This window comes from Ambystoma mexicanum, chromosome 10 (genome assembly GCF_040938575.1).
Source record: "Ambystoma mexicanum isolate Mex_15411 chromosome 10, UKY_AmexF1_1, whole genome shotgun sequence".
Lineage (NCBI taxonomy): Eukaryota > Metazoa > Chordata > Amphibia > Caudata > Ambystomatidae > Ambystoma > Ambystoma mexicanum.
In genome coordinates, this window is record NC_090932.1 from 253,178,319 (window position 1) to 253,198,620 (window position 20,302).

The 20,302-nt window shown below is 44.1% G+C and overlaps 1 protein-coding gene across 1 annotated transcript in view; it reads left to right on the forward strand.

Moving 5' to 3' along the window:
* Positions 1–20,302, forward strand: part of LOC138491328 (metalloproteinase inhibitor 1-like) — a 163,961-nt gene that overhangs the window by 81,496 nt on the left and 62,163 nt on the right. The window contains exon 4 of the mRNA XM_069617787.1: positions 4,411–4,525. Within this exon, the coding sequence (XP_069473888.1) occupies positions 4,411–4,525 (115 nt within the window). The remainder of the gene's footprint in view (positions 1–4,410; positions 4,526–20,302) is intronic.

Here is a 20,302-nt window from a genome sequence, read left to right on the forward strand (position 1 = left end):
GAGAGAGCAGGATTGCCAAGGAGGTCTCTGAGCAGGGTTTCGACGGCGTCTTCCATGCGCCCCTTCAGGGCGTTTTCCGGGATCCCAATGGTTCGCAGGTTGTTTCTACGAGAGCGCCACTCCAAATCATCACACTTTGCTTTCACTTGTTTCATGTCGCGTGACAAGGAGGCAACAGTGTTCTGCAGGACTTGTATATCATCTTCTTTCGTTGATATTCTACCCTCAGCGTCAGTGATCCTGATAGCCGCCTGGTCCACTCGTGTTTTTAAGGAAACCACGTTGGCATTGATGCCGTCTAGCTTCTCGTGGAACGATGCGAAATTTTTTGCCATGGTTTCCATGAGCGTGGTCAGGGGCCATTGGGCCGGAATGAGGTTCCGAGTCTGGTTCCTCCTGCAAGAATGATGCGTGGCCAAGTTCCGTCCTCGGAACGAGCTTAGTGTATTTGTCCATGGCTCCCCCTTTCGAGGTCCCTCTGGATCTGTTAGGCATAGCCGGAGCAGTTCCAATTGAGGCGGGGGCCCAAAGTCGGAGCAATTGGGGGAAGACGGGTGGTCAAGGAAACAAAACGGTGGCAGACACCCAGCACTGCACTTGCGGTGGGGTTACGAGCAGATTATGGCAGCGGTGAGGGTCGGGAGGCCACAGCAAGTAGAAAGCGTGGAACCATTCAGGGGTCAATAGGGGATGGTTGCCAGCCCACAACAGCAAGTAGACAGACTTCTGGCAGGCAGATGCATCATTTGCTGCGTAAGAGTCCATGCCTCTGTTAGGTCAGGGGGGCGCAGTGTAGATTCAGTTCATCGGATGCCCCCGATGGAGTGGGGGAGAAGGTAGAGGCCAAGCACCTCCCTAGTACAAGGTTTACGCGAGCCTAGGCCACTCGTACAAGGAGGGGGGCCCCAGTGCAGCCTGGGCCCACGCGCCGGTAGGTGGTAATATGTCTAGCGCCCAGACCTCCCTGGGGCCCTCACAGGGGCATGCAGTCAGGATATGGCGTTTCCCACCGGGATGGACCGAGAGGCTCCGGGCTCCCAGAGGCAGCAGGGCAGGGAGATGAGGCCCCCCCGCTCCTCACCTGGGTGTGACTGTCCTGATTGTGGCCCTGAATTTCTGGGGGACGCTAGGCTCCAGCCCAGCAGCCACATGCTGCGTCGAGGTGAACGCTCCGGTGCCGAAGGCGGGGGGAGGAGTTGGGGAGCGCTCCAGCCGATTGCAGAGTCTTATTCCAGGTGGCCGCCCCCGGGCCGCGCAGCGGGGTCCCTCCGAGGAGGGGCAGGACATGCAGGCACCGTGCCCCACGGTCACCGCCCGCCGCAGCCACGAGCTGGCAGGGAGGAAGAAGCGGGAGGCGGCCGCACTCGAAGGCCCCGGCAGGCCAACCGCCAGCTAGTCCAGGTGTCCCATTCACTAGTTTTCCGGTACCGATTCGGGCCGGGACTGCAGGCAGGAGGGATACAATAGTGGCTCCAGGAGTTTCAAGCTGGAAAGTTATGAAGCACCGCAGATAAGGGCGGATTACGCCAGAACCGCACGGAGCTCTAAAACCAAGCAGCCATCTTGGGCTGCTCAACAGCGCCACCCCATATTTCAGCATTTTAAAGGACATACAAAAACAGCCAAAAAATGTGTCTTTTTTCTCTTCGGCCTTTAAAATGCAGAAATATCACATCGAACCTCCAGATGGACTTGAATGGGAAAAATAATTTGCTGTTAATCCGTTCAATATTTTATTTTTCAAAAGTGCAAAAATAGTGATATAACATTTGGTGCCTGCCCCATGGTCTGATTATTGGGATATGGTGGCCACTGGGTCAGGCTACAGGCTCTGGGCACTGTTGACTGTCAGCTGATTCATGTGACAGGCAACATGACTGAATCTCATGGCACAGGGAGTGTGTCCAGTGGCCATGGCCGCAAGTCATGTGGACTACAATCCCACAATCCCACAACTGGGGTATAGTGGCCACTGCTTCAGGCCACAGGCCAGGCACAATCCCTACTGTGGGTTGCTTCGCGGCCTGGAACATCTCCGGAGCCCATGACCCAGGGTCACAATCCATGGACAATGGCCAATGGTCGTATTAGGGTATGCTGGAAAATGCACAAGGCTGCATGCTAGGTCCAGTGACTATTGTAGACAGGTAGGCGGGGCCTGGGACATGGCTGAACTTCATGCTCCAGGCATTTCAGCCAGAAATTGCATCCCCAGCATGTGTTTCTCAAAGCGACACACGTCAATGTGCGCTGAAAAAAAGAAGTTAAAGAAACTTTATAGTTGTTTCAAATATTTTAAAGATACATTTTTAATAAATTACACAGAGTGCTGCAACAAAATGAAATATCTTCAGTTAAAAAAAAAACTTTGTTAAAATGAGAATGGTTCAGTTGCTTTGCCCAATTTCTACTGTACATTGGTGACCAGGGCTTGCACTATAGCTGAAGCCCATGCCCCATGGTTTTCGGCCAATTTCCATGGCTGCATACCATAGACAGCAGCCTTCGATGCCATCATGGGGGTATAGTAGACACTGGCCCATGTTGCGGGATATATCCAGTGGATTTTGATGGTAGTTTGGCGGTGTTGGGGTCATGGTTGAGACTCATGTCCAAGGCAGTTCAACCATGGCTTGCATTCCCAACATGTGCGGTTCAAAGTGACACACATTAGTATGCATAGCAAAATATATGTTTGTTAAAGGAGAATTATAATTCTTTCCTATATGCTAAACGTGTAATTATTAATAACTTACATACATGCTGGAATATCATGCAACAGCTGTTATTAAAACCATTGAAACAGCTTTGTTAAAGTGATGTTATGGTTAACTTCCCTTGATAAAAACCTGCAAAATTCAGTGAAATTGTTTTATATTAAAGGGACACTATCGTTAAGTTGCTCCAATGAAAGCTCGGAAATTCAATGAAAAAAACTTTTTTAGAGGGACGTTATGCTTAAGTTGCTCTAATAAAAACCAGCGAATTCGGTGAAAAAACGCTGTTAAAGGGACATTATGGTTTGAGTGAAAAACCTAAAAACCAAAGAAGTTCTTCAGTTATGGTAAACTGCGCAACCATAACTCACACCTTCGACCAGCACTACTCAGGCTAACATCCAATATATCAAATGTTACATCATAAATAACATACTATGTTTGCTGTGTACACACACCTGTATAATGCTCAGGTGTTAAAGTGTATTGACCGATACATTCAATTAGTTAGTCCATGATTGGTACTTTCTTAAGAATTACTATCCATGCTACAACCCTACGATACATATGTGTTAATGGTACAATTACACACCACAAGAGATGCAATTTTTGATATTATACAGAATTTCATTTACAATGCAAAGTCTACTGCTCTAGTATTTTCTGCAATGAGGAACTGGTTTCAGTGAAGGCCTCTCACCGACTGGGGACTTGAGAAGTTTTGTTTCTATTCATATAAAGTGCTGGAATTTCGGATATACACCTTCAAAATATTTTTCTGAATAACCAGGTTATTTTTCAGGCAAAAATAATACATTGCAAGATTTGTTTCATTGTTGTATATAAATAATACAAGATCTGAAAGCAGATTGTTATTTCCTAGACTTTTTCTATATTTCCAACTTTAGCACATCAAGCTCCTATAATATCTCATTTTCCTTAAAGTATATTGAGAGCTCAGAACGTGAGGCCAGTCATCCTCCCTCTCCCATGGACGTACGCCAGTCTGAACTAAAAGCCCTACATTTGCTCAGTCTCTGTAACTGTACACTACACTCTCTCAAACTGTGCATATTAGCATTGAAGATGCTGCAAGACACCCCTCGTTATTCTCTGAGGCGGCCCATCAGTGTAGACCTTTCCTGTAATATCACCTTGTCTCACTATCACCACTCACTGAGGGAATGCCCATATGTAGACCTTTGTGTCTCCTGCACTGGTGCTCTCGAATTTACCTCTTTTCACTGGGAGAACTGTGGGTAGAAATAATGTGTATCCTTACATACTATGTTTGCAAGGATTTATGTTTACCATACTCTTGCTATGTTTCTGTTTCAATGATGTCACTATATGTCTATCTTTTTATGATCGCCAGGGACGTAACTAGGGAAAGCCTAGCTAAGATAAAGGTCAAAGCCAGACAATAACTGATTTAATTTCCTGAATGAGGGCTTACTCACGAGGTGGTCACTGAAGCAGTGGGTGAGCTTCTCATGTGTGCACTCTGTCACAACACACTATGATTGTTGGTCCAGATTGCTAGCAGCATATTGATTTATTTGCCCAGTCACTGCTGTTGAAGGTGCACAGATTGCACAGATTGCATCAAGTAGTCTTTAATTATAGGAAGGGAAGAGATTATAGTTTTAGACTGCCTGAAGTCCTGATTGTTTATTGACATCGTTCTCTGCAGGTATTCAAAGGTGGTGAGGGGAAGCAGAACCTGAAGTTCCTCTACACATCTGCTAGCAGCACCTGCAGATACTTTCATGATTCCACTGGTTACACATCCGAGTATTTGGTCGCAGGTAAGCTCTTTCCTTGTGAACCTTTGCAGCAAGCGTGTCAAAAGAGTAAACAATGATGGCACATGACAGCAGAAATACACTTCATCATCATATAAATTAATCCCAAGTATGCTATGTTATGTTACATTCCTTTATACAACATTCAACAAAGCCTAAGGAATAAGGGCACTGCGCAGTGGAAATAAAGAAAGGAACAACAAGTCTATGCCGAATAACACTGGTGGTAGAAGCACGATTTAAGGTGTTTTTTGAAACATTACACGTTTGGGTCAGCTCCCGAAGGAAACAGAGGACTCCTAGATTGTCTGGTACATTGCATGGCAGATATTGTCCCTGCAGCTGACTGTATTCACAATCTTGATAGAGCAAGCAAAAGTTGATTTATGGATCTAATGATCTAGTTGGTGTGATGAAATGACTACTGCTCTACAGGCGTACAAGGATGATTTGAGTTGTGGATAAATCTCCTACTTAACCCCACACGTACACTAAATCAGCATTGACACCAATCATAATGTTGAAAGTGGTACAGCCTGACGGGTATTCCCCTTTTGCCTTTTAAGGCAGTGCAGGCTGAGGGCAGGCTACACTCTTCAGGAGGGTCCTGAACTGGTGCAGAAGCAATGCAAACAACAAATGTTATGTGGTACCACAAATAAATGAATGCCCAAGCCAAGTTCTATAAAAGAAGGATCTTTAATTAAACTGACAAAATGCACACTGCTAATAAAAATACTACTTACCCAACCAAGTAACTGAAAACACAGAAAACGGAGACTTCAAAATAAAGGGGCTCTCAGGGTTAGTAGTCAAGGGTGCTCAGGCAAAGACTTCATCAGCAGAATGTTAGAGTTGCAGAAGATTTATTTAGGAAGGGAGAGAAGGAAGCTTAAAAATCACTAGGGTTCCTTTAGACAAAGCAGGGCGACCAAGACACTCCAAACACATTTATTTCCTGTCTTTCAGCACTCAGCAGCATCAATCCATCCTTTTAGGTTATTTTCTGTAGTCGATCCGGTTTTGAGAGAGTGGAGACAATTTCAAGACGGGGCTCCCAGTGGATTGAATCAGTGTTCAAGAGGGTTGTTAAATAACAGATCTATCCTTTTGTTTTTTTGTCACAGATGTGTGTGTTCAAACAGGGATTTATTATACCTGAACCGCAACATGAGGCACACACTACCCTCTTCTCCTGTTCATGGTATGATTTCAAAAATTGTAACTCGTGAACCTTACCAGACTATTTCTCTAAAACATATATGTACATTGAATATTTATTGTTTTTCAACACATACAACTCTTGTGATTTATTAATTATAAAAACCAGAATGCATTCAATCATACACATTTGTGTGCAAAACAGGGGGTTAGTAAAAGTGCTTCAAATAATCTAATTGCAAGGATCGCACCAAATGTGAGACATGAGGCAAAATTAAATTGTGAATATTGAAATGAAATTGTGAAGATTGAAATGCACTCTTGTAAAAATCTCTTTTTTTTGGGATTAAAGACAAGTAATACATTTTTTTTTTTTAAAAGTGCTTTTTTAATTAATACTAAAGATTTTGATATTTGCCATAGCAAGCCTCCGCAGGGAGTATGATATTTTCAAAAATTGACTTAAAATGTTTTTGTAGACATGTGTTAATAATTGTTTCAATATTATAGAATTTTACAAACCACTCTCATTTTGTGGTCTTTTCTTATAACATCATACCTTTAAACTTCCCTCGAGATCAGTTATTCCATGATATCTCAGTTTTTTAAAACAAATTGAAAGACATTGATTGGATAAAACAATGTCGACACTCGTGCAATTCGGCCCTTCATAACAAAATCTGTGAATCCACCACAGTTTACTGATTAATAAGTAGGCCTTTGTCAGGACTAAGGTTGAATCTATAAACATCTTGAACAAATCATTTGGCTACTTCACTGGGTCTCTTCTTCTCTCATAAGGTGAGTATGGCTTAATATTTGTGGCTGCATAGTATCCCAAAGTTTCACAGCAGTCTCTTTCTGTCCTTCTTTTCGGTTGGGAACTGTTTCAGCGGCACATGGATAGTCAAGGTCTATCTTGTTTTGAACAGACCCCCTTCATACTCTGCATCACTTAGTGTACACAAACACTCCGGGCGCTTCACTCCAGCAAACGGTATCCAGAGGATATGGTTTTCGGCAGTGAAGCGCCCGGAGTGTTTATGTACAATAAGTGATGAATTGGAGGAGAGTGTAGTTTGTGTTGTCGTGTTGTGTTTCTAGTATTCAAGAGGGGTCAAGTTGATAGTTGCCAACAGGTCAAGTCAATGGTTGAGTGGTGGGTCAGGATGATGCTTCTGCTTAATCTAGCCAGAGTTCCAGATGGGCGAGTTAATGGCTTCCAGCGGGTTGAGTCAGCTTTCAAGTTTGATTGAGATGATGCTTCTTTTTTGGTCCAATCAGTAGTCGAAAAGTGTTGAGTCAGTGGATGCCATGGAGTTGAGTCAGCAGTCAAATTGCAATGTGACCATGTGCTTTCATAGGTCGAGTCATTGTTAAGATAGCTCAATAAGCAGGTCAGCATATTCAGAGTTTCTGGGGTGCCAAGGGGACCCCTGCAGGTCCTGTAACAACTTGAAGTGAACCGGGCACAGTCCAGTTGGCTGATTAAGTGTCCTGAGTCAGTGGAAAGTACTTGAGCTGCTTTCTGCGGTCTCCAGTCACTCTGAGACACGTTCCAGGGTCTCTGGGGCAAGGCAAGACCATTCTTCTGCCCTTCCTAACCAAGAAGGTGTATAGAGATCAGCAAGATGCGGTCATCTCTGTTACAGTAAGCTGATCACCCCAAATAATTCCTTGGGAAGGTTAGGGAAAGGAGCTTGCCTCTTGCTTGGAGCTCCTGGCCTTCACCTCTCTGTCAGAGGTTTTTGGAGTAGACTGTACTCCTAATCAGGTTGCAATTAATCCTTCTTCAAAACTATCCTGAAGTTTAAACAATTAAGGGGATGGTTGGCTTCTCCCCCTTATTCAGGTAAAATGACACAGTAGATTGGTCCAAAGCAAGACTATTCATAAGGGATACATTTAGACTACTGCAACAGATGCCTTTTGCCCTCTGATGCTTTTCAGAGTGCTTTTCTGCAGGAAGTGTACAAGGGGGCAGGGAGTTTGGGAGTACTAGTAAAATCCAAGATGATGTAACTCCTCTGTGGACTGAAGCTCTCTACTTGACTACTCTATCTTTAACCCTTCCTCTCTATGCCTACATTAAAACAATTCCAGCAATCAGCTCCCTGGTGAGGGGTGACCATTGTAATGACAGGAATGCCTTTGAAGTAACAGTTCCCAACTAAACCACCAAGGAGTGTGCCTGTTACTTGTAAGATATGACAAGTCTTCTCAGGGAGATCAAAAGGGAGGCTTAATTGTGGGGAACTCACTTGATTGTTGTTGGTACAGCCAATCCAGCTTACTTAATACACACTAGGCCCTGTCATGAACGAGTCACTGTTCACCAACTGACAGTAAAATGTCATCAAATGCTTTTGGATGTATAATTGTATGATCACAGTAACCACCAAGTCAAAACCAGACCTAGCTTTCATTTAGTTTTTATCAAGACTGCTGGGCTACAAAATTATGATATTTCAAACCAGAGGTGCAAACATTTAAAAACCCACCTCTGGCTGTTGGAACTTTGGATTTCTTGCAGCTGTGTTCAGGAATTGACATGTGACCTTTCAACCTGCCTTGCTGCCACTGCAAGCCAGTTGCTGGAAATGCAAATGTAGATGGGTGCACTATACGTTTTGTCATTCAGATTTGTTTTAACTTTGTAAACCAAAATATTCCTAAACAGGGATCATTCAGCAGGGAAATCAGAGGCATTGCTAGTGGGGGGGTGCTTTAGGGGCTGTAGTCTCGGGTCTTTTGGTTGTAGCACCGGATAGAAGCTCTGAGACTACAACTAATAGGCTAGCTAGCCCGGGTTTCCACAGACCTGACATTATCATAGCCTTGGATCTTTTCCAGACCTGGCAACACCCCTGAGGGAAATGATAACATTATAGAAAGGAAACATTTGTTATTTCACTTAATAATACTCCACCATGATCCATGCAAATGTGGTAACGTTCTCCTTGCCATTTGAGGAGAAAGATATATGTTAAACTGCTCCTGAATTTAATGAGATCAAGTGGTGTGGATAAATCAGTGGAGGGAGTAAATATATCTGCCACACTCACACCTAATCAGCAGCTTCATTGTTAACAGGTGGACCATATATCATCACATTAGAAAACAAGATGGATAGTTTCACCTCTCTCTTTTAAATGAATGACCACTGTGGATCTGCATCTTGTTTTTTTCAAAGATGCAAATGATTAGAATTTATCCTGATAGCAGTAGAGAAGAAAATGTAACAATTGCAGAAACAAAAATCCACAGGTGAAACCAATCTGAGTTCAAAGAAAGAATGGCAGAAGCCGTAACATGAATGGATGGCATAAAAGCCTTGAGTAAGGCTTTAACGCCTTCCATTCACATCACGTCTCATTTTGAATCATTTGTATGGCGAAGTGGAGGGGTGGACCACAACTTGCATTTCCGCCATCTCCTTCCTCTCCTCCATACAAATGCCCCAGCATTTGCACTGGCATAGATTTCCATGCCGGCGCAAACGCATGAGATTCCTTTGGAGTCCGCTAACTTTTTGAGCCAGCATAAAGCAGGTGGACCCCATAGTTATTGATTGCACATGCTGTCTGCCAGGCTTGCAGGGCAGGCAGCGTGTACAATTACAATTAAACCCACCTCAACATGCTTGCATGTCGGGCAGGGTTTAGTTTCAAATGTGAACACTGCTTAACATATGTGCATGCGTCTAATTGTAATTGTGAGCACGGCTTGCCATGCAATCACGGCAAGCGGCGCTCACAATGAAAGGTAAATACTTCCTGGCATGTGAGCGTGCCAGGCAGTATTTAACTACTTTGCAAGCGGAGTGTAAAAGTACAAGGAAAAAGGCGGTATACAGATGTGTATGTGTGTATGTCGCCTTTTGCTTTGCACTTTTGCACTCTGACGGCAAACAATGAACCTTTTGGCAGCGGGTAGCCATTTAGGAAGCAGTGCAAACGTAATGGCTCACCACCATCAAATTACGCATTTTTATACATGAGCTCCATAGAGTACGTTTGAAAGATACAATTTGGACTCTTATGTTGTTAAACAGCTTACCTTGGGAAAGGAAGTAGAACCCCAAATAAAATGCTACAGATTGGCCAAGGTCCTTACATTTGGAAAAATAAGTCTTAATTAAAAAGAAGCAGAGGCAAATTAATTGATTCAATGAGGCTTTGCAGCTGAGTTTGAGCCCACTTTCGATTGCATTGAAGTGGCTCTATCACAAAGTTCAGTCCCTTCCAACTGCATTTTTACCAAAGTCGAACAACGATTGAGAAACAGAGGAGCCTGTAAATGGTGAGACTTGATATGAGTGCAGAGATGCCATATTCTTTTGTTGACTGCCTCTGATTGCTTCCTACAATAAGGTTTGCCCCAGGGACAGCAGTATATATGCTGTGTAAGAGCGCATTCAAGTCTCCTGTACTTAAACGTGCAGGCTTATATGTGACCTGCAAAAAGACACATGGACCACACTACCAATGACCCTTGATTGGTGGATGTCACCAAGGGGATTTGATGTTGTTAGATGGGTCACCTTTTTATAGTTCCATGTGTTAATATCCCTGCAAAAATATTGGCATACAAAAATATCACCATATTTTTGCAGCAATATTAAATCATGGAACCTGCGGGAGATACCCCCGCAACCCCCTATTATTTTAAAAGGAGCAGGGGACACCCGTGCAACTCCCGCTCCCAAAAAAACCCTAATATTATCCCCACTAAAAATATTGCCTATGGCCGTTCCTGTCAACCATATATACGGCGATATTTTTGGTGGGGATAATATTACCTGACACCATTCTTATCATACTGCATGAACCATATGGCTTTACACCTTTTTTATATGTTAATTTTACATTTTTATAAATAGTACAAAGAATCACAAAAAGTTTAAATCATTTGTACATCAAAAGCAAAAATGGCAACAAAGCGAATCTCATAAAGTATAAGACCCTCGCTAAAAGACAGTACACAAAAACACAAGAGCATACCCACACCCACACACTCATCACGAACCACTCCACATATTGCAACTACCCACTCCATAAACACACATACACAGACATTCAGACTAACCCATCATCAAATCCAATCTATCCAAGACATCTTCCAAAAATCACACACTCCTGTACACTCCCACAAAATGTGCAACAAGGTACCTGCTTCCAAGTCATAACCCCAGCACAGATCATTATCTTTCAATCATAGTTTGTGCATGCGCACAAGCGTTCAATACAAATGCTCCAGCACCTTCTGATGAATTAATCTCAAATGAATATCTAGTTTTGCCCTAAAACCTGCCCTCAACATATGGTCCCAATCATCTGTTGTAACTTCACACCACAAATCTGTCTCCCATTCCCGCCGCAGTTTATCCCATCACTCAACTATTGTCCCATACTGCCCTAGGTAGATATCCAGAAAAAATTGCTTTCGCATTTGGAAGGATCTTCATTACGGCTTGAACCAAGCATTCCAAATCAGCCAACAAAGTAGGGGCACTGACGTTGCCCAAATGGAAAGCACCATAGTGCAAAACTACCACATGCGGACTGTTCATCGTGGCCATATCCTCACAAACTTGTACAATTCCCTGTACATTGCAATCAGGCACAGTGCTCCACACCACCTCCACTCCTTTCACATCAAAGTTCTTTTCAACATGCCTGCATCGAGCGTACTGTTGTAAACCATGCACAAACATATCTCCAAGCACCAACACCCTGACTTTCTCCACTTCTGCCATCTTCACCACACACAGTCTCTTTCAACACAAATCCACAACCTCGACATCTGATTGGCTAATCCGTACAGTCTTCTTTCCATGTTGGATTTGCTGGAAAAGCCCGGATGTAGAACGCCCTGTCCACGGACAGCCGCGTTTTCCGCGGACCGCGTAACTCTTCGAAACCCCTTCTACCATTTCCACTTTACTCTCTGTGCCATTCCCTCATTGCATACAGCTAAGCAGTCACACAATACGAAGAACGTCCTCAGAACACCCCCATTTTGTTTATTTTCGAACATTTCAGGACAATTATCATTTCATTATTCAACATATTAACATTACAAATATTATACTTTCATCTTGTACGCTGCACACAATGCTATGTTTCTCCATTAGTAGCTCAGTATACTAGATAGAACCCCATAATACAATGCTATTTATATCAATGCATCGTTCAAAGCACTAATTACGGTGTGATATTTATTGCAATGATCCTTGACACTTTTTTCGCAACATTATAATAAAAATCCCTAGTACACAAATTTCATGAAAAGTAAATGCACATGTAATGTCATCAGTGATGTCATCAATGACATTTGCGATGTCATCTTTGATGTCCTGGGTGTTAGTCTTAGCAGTGCACGGTGGTGGCGCGAGTTATGGTTGCTTAGCTTACCATAACTGGCGAATTTCAGGGGTTTTTCTGCCTTACTTGGAACCATAATGTCCCTTAAACAAACTTTTTTTATTAGCACGCAAACAATATACAAAGATGTAGTGTAAACAGCAAGTTCTCACAGATGGCTTTACACAGAATGTTGCAAAGTAAGCATTTATGCTCATTCACAGTGAAGGTCAGCTGCTTCCATTTTTTTCTCGCGGCCCGGAGAGACCCACGACTCCCAGTATAAGGTGCTATTTTTGTTTTACCTTGACAGACAGAGATTGTGCTGAAAGACTTCTTTTGAAGAAGTGTAGCAAAAACGTAAGACACGATAAAGATGAAATTTCTGAAACAAAACCACTTTTGTATATTATATCACTTTGAGAAAGATTGTTGGCACACACAGAGTCGTATTTTGGGACTGCACTACACTTGGACAATGGAAAATGCAATTATAATGTAAGTAACCCTTTAGATTATTTTATACCGGAATATAATAACAATAGCGTGGCATTAAAGCCCGGTCAAGTTGTACTTGTTCGTTCAATGTTGCATATTGTTTTCTACCGTGCACTATCACCGCCAAATTGATCCCCTGTCGTTTAGAGGGCTCTGAAAAAGGCAGACGACACAGGGTGGCTTAATAGAAATAATTTAACCTGTCTGTAGTCGGTCAAGGGCTTTACTCGCTGTGCCACTTCACTGTAGCCGGTCAAGTGGCACAGTGAGTCGAGCGCTCGCTTTGACATCCGTGCACAGCTTGCTAACGCAGGTTCGAATCCCGGCACGGCCAAACTCAGCCTTTCATCCTTCCGTGGTCGATAAATGAGCACCACACACCGTGGGTAATAAGCAGCACTGAGATACCTGACGGTTCTTAGCGCTATATAAATGCGAAATATTATTATTTTATTATTAACATACTCCGCTGCACTATCTTCGCTAGCAAATAGTTTCACGCCCTAATAAATAAAATGAATATTTTTAATAAAGATCGGCTGGTGAGACTAATTTATGTTTTTTAAAACAGGTTTTTTGCCCCATTTTGCCAATGTCACGATTTTCAGACTCCAGCGGATGGATTTTTCAACTGCCAGGTGCAGCTCCATGTAAGCAACTTCATGACCCACACCATTTTATGGGACAATCGCCAAGGACCAATATGCCCTTACGCAGTACTAGCGGCTAGAAGCAACATACCAACCATTATGGTGGTCTAATGCCTCGTTGTTGGAGCAACCTTCCAATTATCAGTGCGACCATTTACTGCTTTTATCATAAACCAACAGCCTATCTACCGCAAAGGAACAGCGCGTGGCTCAAAATAAACTTTTGCTGATCGACAGCAAAGACAATTGCAAATCGCTGAATATTCACTAAACATTTCATGTGAAATAAATGTACTTTACCAAATGTACAATCCTGCTGTTTACTTTTAAACCACAGTTTCATATTCCGAATTGTGGCTCACTGTGTTCTAAGCTGATCTAACACCCTCTGTACCGCAAAGGAACATCGCGTGGCTCAACATGAACTTTTGCGGATCGACAACAAAGAAAATTGCAAATCGCTGAATATTCTCTAAACATTTGATGTCAAATACATGTACTTTACAAAATTTACAATCTTGCTGTTTGCTTTTAAATCACAGTTTCATATTCCGAATTGTGGCGTGCTGTGTTGTGACATAATGTGTGTTGTCTTCCGGGTTCTGTGTAAAGTCGCGTAGGACTGGAGACGATTGGGCGCGTTTGCTGACGCACCATGTAATGTCACGGAGAGAGGCGGGGAATATGAATGTTTTCATAATGTCAGGCTTAGGGGCGAGAGATATGATTTAGTGTGGCAAAAGCAAGTCAGCCAGGTCAATAGCGCCAGTCATAGGATTATTACATAATGTCGGTGCACACCAGCCTGATTTATCGTTTCTTTAGTGGACAAAAAGTCGGGTGAGGCCCATAGGAAATTGTACTATCAGCGGACAAAAGGAGGCTTCGTAGAACACTTTCAACCTGACAACGAACAATACAAACAACGTTCTCAGAACACCCCCATTTTGTGTAATTGCAACCATTTCGGGACACCGCAAGTGTTCTTAGAACACATTCAACTTGACAGATTACAATATGGACAGCGTCCTCAGGACACCCCCAGTTTGTGTATTTACGAACATTTAAATACACCGCAAGTGTTTTTAGCTCAATTTTACCTTCCTTGCGAACAAAAAGGACACGTCCTCTGAACACCCCACCATTTAGTTTATTTACAAAATGTCAGAACAGCCGTGTTTTCCGCGGACAAATCGAACACAACAAAAGCGTACAGCACATAAAAAAAAAAACATTGAACCTATCTCATACTCCCCCACCCTCCCCAAACACTCTTACACACCAACATATATGCAGAAAAACAGGCAGGTTATAAATTACAAAACTAACATCACAAAACTCAATCCTATACATGCCCTCCAGAACTCTCAGCCTCCAAATTTGAGCAACACTAAACAATCCCTCCACCCAACCCCTCTTTGAGTTTAACCACCATTCAAGATGAAAGAAATTAATTCCACCTTAATCAGACTAAATAGTCCGAAATCCAAACAAGTAATTTAGTAAGGTAAAAGAAAGTCAGTTCTATGGCAAATTTGGCAAAAGCATACCAAGGTAAAAAAAAAAGCATCTGTTCATCATTAAAATATACATTGCCCTAACCCGCCCATCAATTGCACCCCAAAAGCCATGCAAAAAAATATCAGATTGTAACATGTCTACAGAGTCATCACACCTTATTTAAGTGCAACTCAATCTCTTTCATTGACCAGGTTATAATGTTTCCCCTCCAATTAGGCACATTGGCATGTAGAGAAAAAGGAAAGAATAAAGCAGAGTTTAAATTGGTCTCAAAATTTAAATGGGTCTCCATGACCCCATACTAAACCATTTTGTTGTAACATACACAAAGATATCTAACTCATTAATTTTCAAATGTGTAGCCTACTGCAGGCAATCAACCATCTAGGTGCAGGAATAATTGTTTGCCCAATGCCAAATATAACAACTAACTGAAAGCACCTGTATCGTGTTGACGTTGTCTCAAATAAAGACACATTCAGTCCTAATCAGTAGATTGTAAGATCAACTATGGAGTCCGCATCCAAGACGAAACATGAACGATAGTGGACTGCATATTAAGCATCTTGCGGACCTGCTGCATAAGCCAGACACAAATCTGAGTGACAGCTCTTCCCTGATGTCTAGTGAAAATCAGCTCTCTAATGAGTGTACAATAAATCCGTGCATGTCAGCTATGCGTTCTATCCGTAAACCGACATCACCAGGGCCGTTGCGAGTAACCTGCTGCACGTGGTATAAATGTGGCAAGATGTTCATCGGTATCATGAAGCAAGTCAGCCCCTGCGCATCTGGCACGCCAGTCGCCTTAGCATAATCGCGAGCCAATACTTTATGCCGTTGACATGGAATCCGAGCCCTTGCATGTCCCGTAGCCCCAAAAAGCAGCGTATCACAACGTGGCTCTGCATATTAATAAACACAGCTGTGCTACGGTCTCCACTTTAACAATCTCACCTGCAGTATTAGCGATGGTGCGTTCATAGCGGTTGCCCAGTCAAAGCTCATCGGCAGAGATATGCTCTCTTACATGACAATCCTTGAGGCTTCAGGAGAGCACCGCCATTACAGGAAGAACAGTACATTAGCAGGTCGCCCGTGCTAGAAAGTGCTTCTCTCTAATATTTTCATCTGAATGCCGATACGAGCCCAGTGTAAGGCAATTTGAAAACCTCAACCGAAAAAAAACCAAATGTTGAGATGGCACATTAACAATAAAAAGGCGACAGTTATTTTCAAAGATGATAAAGTCGCACGTGACCATAAATAACAAAATAAATACTCTAACTGCAATGGTTGTCAAATCAAGCCAAAGAAAGCCACTATTTCTTCTTCTTTGTCGGATGCAAGGTTAAATTGCCTCCATTGGTTCACTATCCAAATCAGACAAAAAAGCTTCATCTCCTCTATGGTCTGTGAATGAGTAGACTTGCCTATCGATTATCAGTCTGAATACTGCACGGCATATAGCATGTGATATTTTACATGGTTACACCTGGCCTTGTCTTTTGCAAAGTTAAACGCACGTCTTTTGTCCACAATATCCTTGCTTAAATCAGCAAAAAACATCCCCTTTTTGACTCCCTAGGCAATATCTCCAAATTCATGAGCTTTCTAGGGACACGTTCTTTAACTGGGAAGCGCAGAAACGTAACTGCAAAATGTCTCTCTCTCTGTCCCAATGCAGGCTTGGAACCCAATGATCTGTGCGCTCTCTCTATCTCTAATGTCATTTTGTGGTCGAAATTAGGCATTTTTGGCTAATTGGTTTTTCTTCTTTTGAAAGCAAATAAAGTATTAGTTGTATTGGTCTCAATTGTTTCCTGAATTAGGCAAATAACACATGCAATCAGTTTTATAATGAATTCAGTAGGCACGGCGTGCTGGGTTTCTTGAGAATTAAGGGCTGTAGTGATAACCTCTGTATTTTCAGCTCAAGAGATGTTGGTAAATAATGCCAAGATGTAGCTTTAATGCCTGACTTAGGGTTTCTATGAAATCCATCAATGAATTTGGTGATATCATAGTAACCTTTGAGAAACGTCTATGTTTTGTTATCCACAAGTTTGAATACAAATGGCGTTTGTATTTTGTAAGGGATTCAAAAATCGAACCCAACCCACGATGACTGGATGACCAGGGAGCTTGTGAGAATTCTTATGCATTTAGAGTAAAATATATTTTGCCACAGTGGGCGTCTTTGTAGCATTTAGAAGAACATAGTCATTGGCGCTTAACCACCTGTGTTGTCTGGCTTTATCTTCAACTTCCTTAATCAGAATGTTGATCAGAGTAGTGGGATTAGTTTGTAAAATGTTATAATGAGCACCATTATTTAAGGGATTAAAGACTGTTGGGCCGATTCATGGAATAAATGTGCGCCGAAAAGGGAAGCGCAAGTGTGAAAATCGCAGCGCAAGCGTGAAAATCGCAGTGCAAGCGTGCCAAAGCCGCGCATACCGATTCATGGAATTCAGTGCTCGTGTAAACCCTGGGATGTGCGTTAAAATCGTGGGTGGCGCACGCAGACGCACACGTCATTAAACGGCATGCGCTACGCGCACAGGGAAAGCGCACATAGCGCAGCACACACAACAAAAGTGGGCGGAACACAGGGCGGAACACGCGGAATGGGGAACAAAGCGTGAAAATGTGGGCGTTACGGGGGAAGTACAGGAGGTAAATGCTCGCAACGCCCACATGCGCGCCAACAACATGTATTCATGGAATCGAACAGGGGAAAGGCATGCGCCAAAAAAGACACGCTAATCCGGAAACACGTACGCCAGCAGGAAGCAGGCGTAAGAGGCCCCGCGCAGCATAAAAGTGCACGCAAACAACAAACAAGCTCAGACGCTACGATTAATATACCGTTCCTCGCAGCAGTGGTCATGGGACACCGCAGGAGGAGGAGGATAGCCAGACCCCGCATTTTTTTACCCAGGACCAGCCTTTTTGGGATGCCTGATGACCAGGTGTATGGGAGGTACAGGTTTCCACCACACATAATCCTCGACCTGGTGAGTGAGTGGGAGGATGACCTCACATCACCCACCCTGTGCTCGCAAGCACTGAGCCCCTTGGAAAAGGTGCTCAATGTACTGCACTTCTTGGCTACTGGTTCATTTCAGCTGACAAGTGCCATAGTGGGGGATGTGTCACAGCCCACGCAGTCACGCTGCCTTCACCAGGTGTTGGCCATCATGACTGCACGCCCCTCATTCCTGAGGCACATATACATGCCCAGAACACCTGCAGAAAGGCAGGCTGTGGTCCAGGACTTTGACGGGGTGGCACACTACCCCAAAGTGCTAGGTGCCATTGATTGCACCCATGTGTCTCTACGTCCTCCCAGGGCCACTGAGCACATATATTGAAACCGCAAGCACTGGCATTCAATCAACGTGCAGGTAGTAGGTGATGCTAAGGGAATCATCACTTCAGCATATGCCAACTATCCAGGGTCAAGCCATGATAGTTTCATTTTCAAAATATCACCCCTCAAACGGGACCTGGAAGCTGGGCGGCATGGCGACACATGGCTGACTGGTGAGTATAAATGCCTCTGCACATGCATGCATGTAAGATACTGAGTAATGTGAAAACCCCACTAATGATAGCCATCATCACCTCCCCAGGCGACAGTGCCTACCCTCTGAGCACCTACATGATGACACCAATTCGGAACCCCACCACACCACCCGAGGTTAGATACAACACAGCCCATATTGCAACCTGGGGCATAGTGGAGCGCACATTCGGAGTGCTCAAGTCACGCTTTCGCTCCCTTGACCACTCTGGTGGGCAGCTGCTATATGCGCCCCCAGTAGTGTGCAGGATCATAGTGGCAGCATGTGTCCTGCACAACGTTGCAACCTGGCGGGGTGTGGCGGTGGACATGGTGGTGCTCCCACATCCCCAACCACATGCATGGCCGCTGCGCATGGGAGGTGAAAGGGCACGTGGTGAGGTAGCCCGTAACCAGCTGGTGGCAAATTACTTCACCTAAAATCCCACCCCTGCGGAGCGCACACAGCCCTGGCACATACCAGCTGACAATCAATGATGATGACAAAAGGGACAGTCAACTGTCACAACCATAACTGCCTGAGATTGTTCACCTGGAAGTGTTACATTGTGTGCATCCCTAGCTACTTAAAGACACCAATGCTGTGTCACAAAAAGCCACATATTCATGCAGCATGAACGACTACCCCCTTGCAAAATACCACATAAAAATAGTGGCATGTCACCCAACCCCTCCCCATCTCAGCTACCCAACACACCATGGCATGGCATGCAATGTGAAAGCAACCAAATGAATGCATAACACATGACACACGTGTCACAAAGTGCACTGCCCCAAATGGAAACAGGCCACAGACAATATGCTCCCAGTAATCAATCAAAAACAGCACACGTGAACAAATATATACCAGCAACACAAAACAGCAGTACAGGATGAAACAGTGGCAATATATGACAGTATAAAATTAAAGTAGTGCAAGTCTCACAACCTGACTAAGGCAGCACATCGACCCCTTCCAACTGCAGAGTGTTGCTTTCAGGCAAATGTGTCAGTGTACTGCATACAACATGAATTGCATCTGCAAAGGAGACGGGCTTGTGAAGACATGAAGAAGCTACATGTATATAAGGAGAAAGACATGGATGCACAAGCATATATCAATACACCATGCAGTGTAGAAACCAACAACAATCCCCACTAAGGATGTACACACAGTTTTGACTACAGACTGCCCACACAACTCATGGGAGCCCAATGTCACTGTGTAAGTTACTGTCAATCACACCCTTTGCAAGCCCATGGAAAGGGGAAGCAGGAGGGGTGTTTGTGTCAGGAACCCAAGCATCTAACCCAAAGACAGGACAAGCCTGCATGTGCCCAGCTGGAATACACAGTGGATGCCCACGGGAGCCACACAAAGCAACACACTGTAAAAAAAATATATAAAAAAAATAAAAATCAAAAATGGCCATGTGTGGACTAGGGGTGGGTGGCACCCAGGAGGGACGAGGTACAGGGTGCATCCCAACACCCGCATGCATGGATGTTGAGAAAAAAAATCCCCCCATGGGCTCATGGCCTGCACGGCTATGCTACAGTGGGAGAACTGCCGTCGCTGTCATCGCCCTCTGCTGCTACATCAGGAGGTGGCCGTGATATGGGAGGCAGCCCATGTAAAGCCCTGGTATGGTCCTGCATGGCAGCAAGCATGCAGGTCTGGAAGGTTTGGTTCTGCAGGATGATGGTACGGAGATCCCCATGCAGCACCTCATGGGTAGCATGCATTTCTGCCTGCATGGCCTCAAGTGATGCCCGGATCTCCGCACGGGTCACCTGGAGCTCAGCTGAGAGTATCTCTGAGGGACCTGTGTTCTAACCTCAGGGCTTCCCTGTGGGCCTGGGACTCTGCAGATATGGCTGTGTGCAGAGTCTCCAGTCCAGCCCGTCGGTCCCTGTTGGACGCCAACATGTCCTCCCTGTGTGAGTGGCAAATGGAGTCCCTTGCCTGCTGCTGGAGCTCCATCTGCCTTTCAGGGGCGAGAATGGAAGTGGCCAC